Raw genomic sequence first — 14,575 nt, forward strand, 5'->3', positions numbered from 1 at the left:
CGAGGCGTGGACTATGGATAGAGTTGTGCGCAGGAGGATGGATGTGCTGGAAATGAGATGTTGAGGACAATGTGTGGTGTGAGGTGGTTTGATCGAGTAAGTAACGTAAGGGTAAGAGAGATGTGTGGAAATAAAAAGAGCGTGGTTGAGAGAGCAGAAGAGGGCGTTTTGAAATGGTTTGGTCACATGGAGAGAATGAGTGAGGAAAGACTGACCAAGAGGATATATGTGTCGGAGGTGGAGGGAACGAGGAGAAGAGGGAGACCAAATTGGAGGTGGAAAGATGGAGTGAAAAAGATTTTGTGTGATCGGGGCCTGAACATGCAGGAGGGTGAAAGGAGGGCAAGGAATAGAGTGAATTGGAGTGATGTGGTATACCGGGGTTGACGTGCTGTCAGTGGATTGAATCAAGGCATGTGAAGCGTCTGGGGTAACCCATGGAAAGCTGTGCAGGTATGTATATTTGCGTGTGTGGACGTATGTATATACATGTGTATGGGGGTGGGTTGGGCCATTTCTTTCGTCTGTTTCCTTGCGCTACCTCGCAAACGCGGGAGACAGCGGAAAAAAAAAAAAAAAAATCAATATCAAGATCAAAACATGAGTTTGAAAGCCATACATTTAAATGGGGCTCATTCACTGCATAATCAGTCACCACAAGGCAATGAGCAACTAAAAGGAGGCAGCCTTCAAAATCCTTGGCAAATACATGCCTATTAGAGGATCATCAATATCCTCATGAATATTGCTGGATAACATAACATCTGTATGTTGCCTAAAAGTAAAAAAAATGCAAACTCAAACATCATACACACAGACTCTGAAGAAATGACTGCAAAAATTTTAAACACTAATATTTATTTTATTTATTTTGCTTTGTCGCTGTCTCCTGCGTTAGCGAGGTAGCACAAGGAAACAGACAAAAGAATGGCCCAACCCACCCACATACACATGTATATACATACACATCCACACACAGCACATATACATACCTATACATCTCAATGTATATATATATATACACACACAGACATATACATATATATCCATGTACATAATTCATACTGTCTGCCTTTATTCATTCCCATCGCCACCCAGCCACACATGGAATAACAACACCCTCCCCCCCTCATGTGTGCGAGGTAGCGCTAGGAAAAGACAACAAAGGCCCCATTCGTTCACACTCAGTCTCTAGCTGTCATGTAATAATGCATCGAAACCACAGCTCTCTTTCCACATCCTGGCCCCACACAACTTTCCATGGTTTACCCCAGATGCTTCACATGCCCTGATTCAATCCATTGACAGCACATCAACCCCGGTACACCACATCGTTCCAATTCACTCTATTCCTTGCACGCCTTTCTCCCTCCTGCATGTTCAGGCCCCGATCGCTCAAAATCTTTTTCACTCCATCTTTCCACCTCCAATTTGGTCTCCAACTTCTCCTCGTTCCCTCCACCTCCGACACATATATCCTTTTGGTCAATCTTTCCTCACTCATTCTCTCCATGTGACCAAACCATTTCAAAACACCCTCTTCTGCTCTCTCAACCACACTCTTTATTACCACACGTCTTTCTTACCCTTACATTACTTACTCGATCAAACCATCTCACACCACATATTGTCCTCAAACATCTCATTTCCAGCACATCCACCCTCCTGCGCACAACTCTATCCATAGCCCACGCCTTGCAACCACTATTCCTTCAAACATACCCATTTTTGCTTTCCGAGACAATGTTCTCGACTTCCACACATTCTTCAACGCTCCCAGGATTTTCGCCCCCTCCCCCACCCTATGATTCACTTCAGCTTCCATGGTTCCATACGCTGCCAAATCCACTCCCAGATATCTAAAACACTTTACTTCCTCCAGTTTTTCTCCATTCAAACTTACCTCCCAATTGACTTGACCCTCAACCCTACTGTACCTAATAACCTTACTCTTATTCACATTTACTCTCAACTTTCTTCTTTCACACACTTTACCAAACTCAGTCACCAGCTTCTGCAGTTTCTCACATGAATCAGCCACCAGCGCTGTATCATCAGCGAACAACAACTGACTCATTTCCCAAGCTCTCTCACCCACAACAGACTGCATACTTGCCTCTCTTTCCAAAACTCTTGCATTCACCTCCCTAACAACCCCATCCATAAACAAATTAAACAACCATGGAGACATCACCCACCCCTGCCGCAAACCTACATTCACTGAGTACCAATCACTTTCCTCTCTTCCTACACGTACACATGCCTTACATCCTCGATAGAAACTTTTCACTGCTTCTAACAACTTGCCTCCCACACCATATATTCTCAAAACCTTCCACAGAGCATCTCTATCAACTCAATCATATGCCTTCTCCAGATCCATAAATGCTACATACAAATCCATTTGCTTTTCTAAGTATTTCTCACATACATTCTTCAAAGCAAACACCTGATCCACACATCCTCTACCACTTCTGAAACCACACTGTTCTTCCCCAATCTGATGCTCTGTACATGCCTTCACCCTCTCAATCAATACCCTCCCATATAATGTACCAGGAATACTCAACAAACTTATACCTCTGTAACTTGAGCACTCACTCTTATCCCCTTTGCCTTTGTACAAAGGCAACTAATGTATATAGATAATTCAGCCAGTTAAAATAAAAATCATATAATAGTATATCAAGATATGTACTCTAATACTTCGTACATATGTAAGATATAAGATATGATATTTGCCATTGAATCAATACAATCAACCTCAAAGCTGGGAGAGGTAAAGAACAACTCATCCATGAGAGCTGTATGTTCACAGTCATACTTTGTCAATGCACTCATTTCTAAGAACCACAAATATTATGGTGCACCTCAAAGAGGGAAAGTGCTTTTCTACTGCCATGGCATTTTTTGAATTTATGCAAAAAAACGGTAATAATGCACACATCATATAAATCTGGGTTATGCAGCAAACAGATTAAATACGTTTTTTCAAACAACTTTACAAACAAGTTTTGGGGATTAGAAATGAAAATTCAGCAAGACTTTTAAGGGTCAAATTTCTCCACCATGCATCCAATCCCACAGTTTCTGATGTTCACAGGCTGTGTTGAATAGCCTTGGGCCCCATATGATAAAGGTATTTTCTCTATTTGTGCTTATTGCACCTTCTGCTTTTTGGTGATAACTTTACTCTTCCTTCTTTTGTGCTTCCTGTCTCCAATTTTTGAGGCACTATATTACAAAGTCTTCCATGCCTGCAGTGCCAACAGGGAATTATTTCTTAGTTTAAGCTTAGGAACATGTCTCCTTGGATTTTCCAGGTGTAAAGGACGATATATCTCTATTGTCTGTGCTCCAAAGAGTAAAACCTCTGTGATTTCAGTCTTTCCCAGTAGTTCAGTAGTTCTAAACATGCTGTGAGAGATTTTTAACACTTGTTAATTATGCATTTTTGCCACATTATAAGCAGCTGTCGGTACACAGCAGAATGATATTGGTAAGGGTATAAGTATCATAAGGTACATCATCACTTGCTTTTCATCCTTTGTCTTAAAGGTCTGCAAAGTCCACCTGTTTCTTTGGAGGAAGCAACTCTTGCTTTGTTTTGTTTGATGAAAGTAAGGTCATTAAGACATTATTACTTCAATGTTCTTCACACAATTCAATCATGATATGATGGTGCCTGTGTCTGTCTGATATTTTGAACTTCAGTTTCTCAGTGTCTTAAACTGATGAGATTTTCTTACATTATCTTGCATCATCAGTAAAGGATGATATGAGACTGTGATTTGAGTCTTTGTCAATGTAAGATATACAAACAAGAAACAAAAGTAAGGCAAATACAGTTCCTTGAGAGAGTGAGCACTTCACCATGGGAGCCCTGGAAATAGCCTGAGTTAAAGCAAAATGTTGTGATCTGTTAGTTTTAAGACTGTTTTACCATTTTCTAATCTTAAAAGTAATTCCCATCTTTTGTTTAATGTGCTAAGATACTGTGGTAATATATACTAAATGTTCTTGCAATGCCTGTGTACATCCCTTGTAATTTTGTATGTTCTCAAGTACCTTTACTATCTTACTATAGTGGTAAAGAAATTGAGAAGCAAGATCTTCCTGCTCTGAAAATATGCTGACCTGAGTTATGTAAATCATATCTTAGGCTAGTTTGTTACCTCCTTTGTGAAGTGGGTTGATAAATGTGTCATCAAGTTCAAGCACAAATAAAACTTAACCCAAACAGATATTTGTTTATGCTATGTGAATAACAAAGAGTGTAACAGTATGGAGAAATGTTCATTTAAACAACAATAAAAAACAAATACAAGGAAGCTAAAAGATAAAAAATTGAAGAAAATGACAATCAACAGAGAAATAAAACAAACAGGAAGATCTGGAAAGAGATGGAGACCATTTAACGAAAAGCAAAGCCAGAAATACTGGAACAAACATAGTCCATTTAATGAAAATTAAAGACAGAAATACTGGAAGAAACATAGTTAACAATACAAATGAAGGAAAAAGAAATCAACAGAGATGCCAAACAAACACATTAACAAGCTGTAATAATCATATACAAATTATGAATAAGCCCTGAACAGAAAAGAAAACTGGAATGATGGCATGAATCAATATTAGTAGTAAGATAAATTAAGGGCTCATCAAAACAAGAGAACAAGATGGAATGACAACTAGAACAATTATCAGCCAGATTATGAGAATTAAAGAAACCCACCATACCAGTGGAACTTCTTACAAAACCAAGTAAGGAAAAGTTCTGGTTTTTAAATTTGGAGGCATACTGTTTCTGTACATGGGTATGGGTACGGACAGTATCACATAGCATTGCTGAGAGAGAGAGAGAGAGAGAGAGAGAGAGAGAGAGAGAGAGAGAGAGAGAGAGAGAGAGAGAGAGAGAGAGAGAGAGAGAGAGAGAGAGAAAGAGAGAGAGAAAGAGAGAGAGAGAGAGAGAGAGAGAGAGAATGCATGAACTTTTTGAAGAGTTTGAAAAGAGATTTATAGGGAGGAGCAAAGGATTAGAAAGAGAAGCATCAGTGGGATAAGGAATATTAGACTCTTCTAAGGTAGAGTTACAGGAGAAACAAGAACCAAAAACAGTTGTTTTGTCTATGGGAAAGACAGTTATAACACTATCAGAATGGAAAAGTTATGGAAAATAATCCAACAGATGTTGTCAGCAATGCACCTAGCTAAAGACCAGAAAGACCTAAAAGCAGATGATGAGGAGAGGTTATCGCACTTCTTTTGAATAAAGGAACACTATACTTTATGGAAAACATACTTGCAGTGATTAGTGGCAATGATAAATAATGAATGGGGGTCAGAGGAGAGTTTTCCAAATCCAATATGCCTGTCCTCTTGCCTGAATGGCCTCAGAATAGGAATGACTGAATCATGGACTGGAAGAAGTGGTCGTCTTGGAGGATAAGGGGATTAATGCTCCTACTCCCACAACAATAACCTCTCTTATGCATTTGGCAGAGACAAAAGCATAACCATATATGTGACAGTAATTCAACCAAGGAAAGTCCAATAAAATTAAGTTTTTCCATTCAGCTTTGTTGGGGTGCCAATATATATGTTGAAAAGGAGCTACTGGAGGCAGGGATGCTGTTACAATAAAAGCAACTATGAAAGTGTGGTCAGATGAACCAACTGGAGGCAAGATTGTGTAGTTACAGCACAAAGGATCAGAGGTGAAAAACAGATCCAAAATATTAGCATAGAGTCACAGTGGTCAGGAATATAGGTGGGCTTGGTGATAATTTGCTCTAGATCACTGGGAACAGAAAACCTGAGGGCGTCAATCTCCCCACCATCAGAATAAGAGGAGTTTAACTCTTCCCTATGGTGATCAGTGAAATCCTCTGGGTAGAGGATCTCAGCTTGCAGGTAAGAGGATTTCATGGCCTCATGGCAAGAGCTTAAATAGTCGAAGAAAGTTATAAAATCATAGAATCAGGAGAGCAGCAGACGATAAGAAAAAAAAAAAAAAAAACATTTGCAGCTGGGAGACAGACTTTGAGCCACATAATATTAAAGTCTGAGGATTTAAGGTCCTCGAGGCATGCCACAGGTGTGTTGATGTTGGAATAAGCACAGACACCACCTTCGAACTGAAATTGTGAGAAGATTATAGTTGGACATGATGAAGGGACGAGTGAGAACTTCATCAGACAACTGGGTTACAGAGGGAAGTAAGATATTAGGAAAGGTACTAGACAGATAGTATTCAACAGCAGTGAGGTTACTTGAAAAACCATGAATGTTGGTATAGTGATTAGAAAATGAGGTAGATCTATTAAAAAAGGAAAGGTCCTGCTTTTCACTTCCCTCAAGACTTCTGCATTGTTTTATTCAGGTGAGAGTTCACACTATCAGGTAAGTCATTCACATAGATCAAGAAGGGTAACATTCCAAAACAAAACCCTGGGGTGCTCCACTGGCGACCATCCATTTGGAGAAGACTCTGCTGACATGTGTCCTTTTACTTCCTTCCACAAAGAATTGAAGGAAACTCCTTATTCCTGCCTTATATTCCAGCTTCTTAATCAGCTTCCCATGCACTACTATGCTAAATGCTTTCTAGCAGTCAAGATATAAACAATCTAACCAGAGTTCCCTTTTGTCTAAAAGGTTTCCTACATGACTTTTTCCTAAAACCATGTTGCCTCTCATTTAAATAATTTCTCTTTGCTTTCTGACTGACTTTTCCAGTTCCTTACTGACCACATTCATTAAGGAGACTAGTCTATAGTTCAATACTTCTTCCTTGTCTTCTTTCTTGAAGATGGGTAAGACATTTGCCCATTTCCACTCTAGTACTTTCCCTCTCTCTAGCATCATTCTGAACAGTATTGCAAGAGGTCTGTCTACTGTATCTGCATATGTCTTTAGAACTTACAGTAAAATTTCGTTAAGACCACTAGCCTTGTATGGGTCAAGACCTTTTACAGTCTGTTCATGTCTTTTTTAGATATCTCAAGATATCTCTTGGTATCTAAGGCCTCTTACCCATCTTATCTCACAAGTGCAGGGCAATAATGTCTTTCAATGCAAAAACACTTATGAAGTTATCATTCAGTTCCATACATATCCTTACATCATCCACAACTATTTTTCTCTCTGAATCCTTTCATCTCATTAGCTGCTCTTTAATTGACAATATATTTCATATAAATTCATGGAAACACTTTGGATTTTCACTTGCCTTATCCACATCTCTTTTTAAAATCTCTCCATTCCATCTTTCTTATCCTCTTTTACTCATACTTGCTCTCTTTTACCTTGAATAAGATGGCTAGCTGGAAAGTCACCTATATCTCCATTACTGCATGTCCCTAAGCTCCCCTGCTTCTTGACATTTTTTACTAAATCATTCTTCCCTCTTTCTTAACCTTCCCTCTGTATTTGTGGCTAGAAATACAAATGTTCCCACTCATTCACTGTATATTTTACAGAACCTCTCACTAAGGAAATTAAGTTCCTAATAGTTTCTACAATTATACCGCCTCCTCAAGTCCGGTCTCATCTCAGCTCTTTAAATTTCCTCATTTACCAGTTAATAAAACTTAAGCACTGCATGATCACTTTTTTCAAGTGGTGTGTCAAAATGATATTTCAATGTCCTTGCTAGTATATACTAGTGTGAAATTAAGATATGGTAATGAGAGTGAATCACACCCTTTCATCCTAGTGAGTCCACTGACATGCTGGTACAGAAAATTTTCTTGTACACTCTCTATGAACTGAGTCTCCATGATTTCCTGTCACCATGAGAATCCAAATCCTGCCAGGCCAGCTACTTAAAACTGAAATCCGTAATATCAATACTTTACCTTCTCTGAGAAGTGCATGCTTTACTGTAAGCTATGTGTATCATCCTAATTGTACCTTCATTGTTGTCACTGTACATTTATTTGAGGACATTAAACTTTTTTGGAGGAATGTATATCATTTCCAATACAATGCACTTTTTACATACAGTTTCCCTTCCCATTACATATTGTCTGAATGGCCTATCTATTATGGTTTCCCAAAACTTAAGGTCATCTCTTATCTCCCTTTATCTTCTCCTTCCCTCCTTACTATCATGTACTCTGCTGGACAGAAAAGGTGAGATCTTATCTCTTTAGTAAGCTTTGTTTCCACGACTCAAAACAATATTAGGCGCATTTTCCGTTATATGGTTCTTTAATTCCAGCTCTTTGCCATTTACTACCAATCCATCAGCATGAGTATAAAATACTTTTAGTTTACCATTACCAGTGCTTACATTCTTGATCTCCCTGCAGCACCGGCAGGTGTGGATTATATGTGGCATATTTATGGATATGGGAAAAGCAGATGGTTAACAGAGATGCTCTGTGGAAGGCGTTATGAATATATGGTGTGGGAGGGCAGCTCTTAGCAGAAGTGACTAGCTTTCATCAAGACAGTACTGCATGTACATGTGTAGGTAGAGGGAGGGTGAGTGCTTCCAGGTGATGCTGGGTCTATGACAGGGGCGTGGGGAGTTGCAATGCTCTTTTTTTATCTATTTATGGATGGGATAGTGAGGGAGATAAATGCCATGGGTCTTGGAGAAAGCAGCAGGTACATAGTATGTTGGGGGTGAGGGGGGCCTGGAAAGTGGGGGTGTTTTTGTTTGTTGATGACAGGGCACTGGTAGCAGATTCAAGTGATTCAAGTAATAAACATCAAAAGTTGGTGCCTGAGTTTGGGAAGGCATGTGAAAAGAGAAAGTTGAGAGTAAATGTGAATAATAAAAGCAAGATTATTAGGTTTGGTAGTGCAAAGAGAAATGTCAGTGGGAGTGGGAGTGGGAGTTTGAATGGAGAAAACTTGGAGGAAGTGAAGCATTTCAGATACCTGGGAGTGGACATGGAAGCTGAAGGAATCACAGAAGCAGAAGTGAGCCATAAGGAGGGTGAAGGGTTGAAGGACATGGGAGCACTGAGGAATATGTGGAAAGAAAGGTCATTACCTGGGAAAGCAAAATGGGTATGTTGGAAGGTACAGTAGTCCATTGGTGGTGTATGGATGCAAGGCACAGACCTTATATGAGAATGTACAGAAGGTAAATGTGCTGTAAATGAAATGTGTGAGGGCAATATGTAGCGTGAGGATGGTCTATCAAGTAAGAAATGATAGGGTAATAGTGATACGTGGTAATAAAAACAGTATGTTTGAGAAAGCTGAGAAGCGTGTGCTACAATTCTTTGACCATATGGACAGAATGAGTGAGGAAAGGCTGACAAAGGGGATATATGTGTAAGAGGTGGAGGGAAGAAGGAGCAGGGGTAGACCAAAGTGGAGATGGAAGTATGGAGTGAATAAGATTTTGAGTGTCTGAGGCTTAAACATGCAAAAGGGTGAAAGGCATGCATGGGATAGAGGGAACTGAAGCACTATGGTTTACAAGAAGCAACATGCTGTCAGTGTACTGAACCACAGCATATCATGTAGCTGAGGAAATCTACAAAAAGGTCTGCAAGGTCTGGTTGTGGATAAGGGGCTGTGTTTTCGGTGCATTACACATGACAGCAAGGAAATGGAACTTCTCTTTAAATGTTGGAGGCTCCAGTCATGGACAAAATTCCTTATCAAAGTTGGGCCTTAACTGAATGTGGAGAGGTTAATGAAAGGGAAAAAGTATGCAAAGGAAAGTAACTGCAACTTTTGGAGGAAATGGTAATGGTTATTGGGAGAGTCATGAGAGGGAAGAGACTTCCTAAGCTTCAAGGTGTATAGAAAGAAACATGTATCAAGATGGCACACTTTGAGATGAAAATGACCACACAGTAATCATGTGATGCTGTATCCTGCTGAGTATTGCATGGTCTACCTGGTAGTGAGTAAATGAGGCCTTTCTTTGGTCTTTTCCAGGGACTACCTCGCTAACATGGGAAACAGCAAAAAGTTAGAAATAAAAGAGAGAAAAAAAGTATACATGGGCCCCTTTGTTGTTCTCATGCCTTAGGCTTAAGCATATGCAATTTAATGGGGGATCTTTCCCTATATATTCTTAAAACACCCTTGTCTGACAGTGCCTTCCTTGTGTGATGTTGGGTATGTCACCTTCAAAAGACGATGTTTCTATAGAAATGTCTACTAATCATTTAGAGTAAAACTTTTCTTTCATTATTAGGTTTTTAAGTCCTCCTTCTTCCAGTGGATTTGCTCTCATATGCTCGCACAGTTCTGTCCACATGTGAAAATTGCAGATTGTGAAGAAGAAAAATTATTTCACTACCAAAAGCAGAACACATTCAGTTTCCTTCCTGTCCTTCCTCTACATTTTTGTGAAACCACTTCTTGAGTCAACCCTGAGGCAGATGTCCTCTTAGAATATCCTTTACAATTTTGACAAAAAACTGAGCATCTTGATACGTTATAAACATAATGAATAATGAAACTGAGTTGCATACCAACTTCAATGTATTATACCTGAACCATTAATTTTGCCTGGTGGCCAGTTGTTCATATCCAAACCACATAAAATAACAAACATACATAAAACACCCTGATATCTATGCTTTAAACACTCTTCATTTTGTGTAAACTAAGGTCCTATTCATATCACTCAAGAGTACTCTTTTCAACAACAGAACAAAAAATGTTGAATCTTAGGTATTCATAGTGCTCTGGTACCATACCCTGAGTCTTAACATCAAATGCAAAACCAATAGCCATCTTACTTCATATGATGAAACTGCTAGCTGAGAAAGTCCATCTACATAGGGTCCCAGAATGTTGTGTTCTCGCACCTTCAATGTCTGTCTAGAGCCTTTGGGATCTAGCAAGTCATGGACCTGTGAATTAGAAAGTATCAAAATGATAAATAAAATACTGAAAATATTTCTTGAAGATAAGAAAAAGAGGACATTAAAAAATTGAATCAAAGTATACATCATAATCCTGTCAGAACAACCTCTTCAACATCTATTTACACCAGGAAATTCAGTACACAAAACTTTGCTGAGTTATGGTTACTTATCCAAATAGGTTTTAATATACTTTCAAAGGATGAATACCATTTGTCTTTCCCGAAACTTCTAATCTCAAAGTTAATAAGCAGAACAGGGGCTCAAGACAAAGGGTGGTTCAAAAAATATTACCATTCTTATGGGGTAATACTGAACATGGAATTAAGAAATTAATAATAAAACCTAACATTATTACATATTTCATATGTATATATATATGTGAGAAACTGCAGAAGCTGGTGACTGAGTTTGGTAAAGTGTGTGGAAGAAGAAAGTTAAGAGTGAATGTGAATAAGAGCAAGGTTATTAGGTACAGTAGGGTTGAGGGTCAAGTCAATTGGGAGGTGAGTTTGAATGGAGAAAAACTGGAGGAAGTGAAGTGTTTTAGATATCTGGGAGTGGATCTGGCAGTGGATGGAACCATGGAAGCGGAAGTGGATCATAGGGTGGGGGAGGGGGCGAAAATTCTGGGGGCCTTGAAGAATGTGTGGAAGTCGAGAACATTATCTCGGAAAGCAAAAATGGGTATGTTTGAAGGAATAGTGGTTCCAACAATGTTGTATGGTTGCGAGGCGTGGGCTATGGATAGAGTTGTGCGCAGGAGGATGGATGTGCTGTAAATGAGATGTTTGAGGACAATGTGTGGTGTGAGGTGGTTTGATCGAGTGAGTAACGTAAGGGTAAGAGAGATGTGTGGAAATAAAAAGAGCGTGGTTGAGAGAGCAGAAGAGGGTGTTTTGAAGTGGTTTGGGCACATGGAGAGGATGAGTGAGGAAAGATTGACCAAGAGGATATATGTGTCGGAGGTGGAGGGAACGAGGAGAAGAGGGAGACCAAATTGGAGGTGGAAAGATGGAGTGAAAAAGATTTTGTGTGATCGGGGCCTGAACATGCAGGAGGGTGAAAGGAGGGCAAGGAATAGAGTGAATTGGAGCGATGTGGTATACCGGGGTTGACGTGCTGTCAGTGGATTGAATCAAGGCATGTGAAGCGTCTGGGGTAAACCATGGAAAGCTGTGTAGGTATGTATATTTGCGTGTGTGGACGTATGTATATACATGTGTATGGGGGGGGGCCCATTTCTTTCGTCTGTTTCCTTGCGCTACCTCGCAAACGCGGGAGACAGCGACAAAGTATAATAAAAAAAAATTATATGTATGTGTGTATGTGTGTACATGTGCGTATGTACGGGTACATATACTAAACGCTAACTCGCTAATGCGGGAAATGGCAAATAGTATTAAAAAAAAAAATATGTGTGTGTATGTATGTATGTATGTATATATGACTCATGGTGAGGTGCCTGAGGATTGGCGGAATGCGTGCATAGTGCCACTGTACAAAGGCAAAGGGGATAAGAGTGAGTGCTCAAATTACAGAGGTATAAGTTTGTTGAGTATTCCTGGTAAATTATATGGGAGGGTATTGATTGAGAGGGTGAAGGCATGTACAGAGCATCAGATTGGGGAAGAGCAGTGTGGTTTCAGAAGTGGTAGAGGATGTGTGGATCAGGTGTTTGCTTTGAAGAATGTGTGTGAGAAATACTTAGGAAAGCAAATGGATTTGTATGTAGCATTTATGGATCTGGAGAAGGCATATGATAAGAGTTGATAGAGATGCTCTGTGGAAGGTATTAAGAATATATGGTGTGGGAGGCAAGTTGTTAGAAGCAGTGAAAAGTTTTTATTGAGGATGTAAGGCATGTGTACATGTAGGAAGAGAGGAAAGTGATTGGTTCTCAGTGAATGTAGGTTTGCGGCAGGGGTGTGTGATGTCTCCATGGTTGTTTAATTTGTTTATGGATGGGGTTGTTAGGGAGGTGAATGCAAGAGTTTTGGAAAGAGGGGCAAGTATGAAGTCTGTTGGGGATGTGAGAGCTTGGGAAGTGAGTCAGTTGTTGTTCGCTGATGATACAGCGCTGGTGGCTGATTCATGTGAGAAACTGCAGAAGCTGGTGACTGAGTTTGGTAAAGTGTGTGAAAGAAGAAAGTTAAGAGTAAATGTGAATAAGAGCAAGGTTATTAGGTACAGTAGGGTTGAGGGTCAAGTCAATTGGGAGGTAAGTTTGAATGGAGAAAAACTGGAGGAAGTAAAGTGTTTTAGATATCTGGGAGTGGATCTGGCAGCGGATGGAACCATGGAAGCGGAAGTGGATCATCGGGTGGGGGAGGGGGCGAAAATCCTGGGAGCCTTGAAGAATGTGTGGAAGTCAAGAACACTATCTCGGAAAGCAAAAATGGGTATGTTTGAAGGAATAGTGGTTCCAACAATGTTGTATGGTTGCGAGGCGTGGGCTATGGATAGAGTTGTGCGCAGGAGGATGGATGTGCTGGAAATGAGATGTTTGAGGACAATGTATGGTGTGAGGTGGTTTGATCGAGTAAGTAATGTAAGGGTAAGAGAGATGTGTGGAAATAAAAAGAGCGTGGTTGAGAGAGCAGAAGAGGGTGTTTTGAAATGGTTTGGGCACATGGAGAGAATGAGTGAGGAAAGATTGACCAAGAGGATATATGTGTCGGAGGTGGAGGGAACGAGGAGAAGTGGGAGACCAAATTGGAGGTGGAAAGATGGAGTGAAAAAGATTTTGTGTGATCAGGGCCTGAACATGCAGGAGGGTGAAAGGAGGGCAAGGAATAGAGTGAATTGGATCGATGTGGTATACCGGGGTTGACGTGCTGTCAGTGGATTGAATCAGGGCATGTGAAGCGTCTGGGGTAAACCATGGAAAGCTGTGTAGGTATGTATATTTGTGTGTGTGGATGTATGTATATACATGTGTATGGGGGTGGGTTGGGCCATTTCTTTCGTCTGTTTCCTTGCGCTACCTCGCAAACACGGAAGACAGCGACAAAGCAAAAAGAAAAAGAAAAAAAAATATATATTATCTCTGGGGATAGGGGTGAAAGAATACTTCCCTCACATTCCTCGTGTGTCGTAGAAGGCGACTAGAGGGGACGGGAGTGGGGGGCCAGAAATCCTCCCCTCCTTGTATTTTTAACTTTCTAAAATGGGAAACAGAGGAAGGAGTCACGCGGGGAGTGCTCATCCTCCTCGAAGGCTCAGACTGGGGTGTCTAAATGTATGTGGATGTAACCAAGATGTGAAGAAAGGAGAGATAGGTAGTATGTTTGAGGAAAGGAACCTGGATGTTTTGGCTCTGAGTGAAACGAAGCTCAAGGGTAAAGGGGAAGAGTGGTTTGGGAATGTCTTGGGAGTAAAGACAGGGGTTAGTGAGAGGACAAGAGCAAGGGAAGGAGTAGCAGTACTCCTGAAACAGGAGTTGTGGGAGTATGTGATAGAATGTAAGAAAGTAAATTCTCGATTAATATGGGTAAAACTGAAAGTTGATGGAGAGAGATGGGTGATTATTGGTGCATATGCACCTGGGCATGAGAAGAACGATCATGAGAGGCAAGTGTTTTGGGAGCAGCTGAATGAGTGTGTTAGTGGTTTTGATGCACGAGACCGGGTTATAGTGATGGGTGATTTGAATGCAAAGGTGAGTAATGTGGCAGTTGAGGGAATAATTGGTATACATGGGGTGTTCAGTGTTGTAAATGGAAATG

The 14,575-nt window shown here is 40.3% G+C and overlaps 1 protein-coding gene across 1 annotated transcript in view; it reads right to left on the bottom strand.

The window, feature by feature from the left end:
• The window catches only part of Khc-73 (Kinesin heavy chain 73), a 785,588-nt gene that overhangs the window by 400,465 nt on the left and 370,548 nt on the right, over positions 1-14,575 (bottom strand). Inside the window, exon 5 of the mRNA XM_071670193.1 lies at positions 10,722-10,835. Coding sequence (XP_071526294.1) covers positions 10,722-10,835 — 114 coding nt within the window. The remainder of the gene's footprint in view (positions 1-10,721; positions 10,836-14,575) is intronic.

The sequence above is a fragment of the Panulirus ornatus genome, chromosome 14, assembly GCF_036320965.1.
Source record: "Panulirus ornatus isolate Po-2019 chromosome 14, ASM3632096v1, whole genome shotgun sequence".
Classification (NCBI taxonomy): domain Eukaryota; kingdom Metazoa; phylum Arthropoda; class Malacostraca; order Decapoda; family Palinuridae; genus Panulirus; species Panulirus ornatus.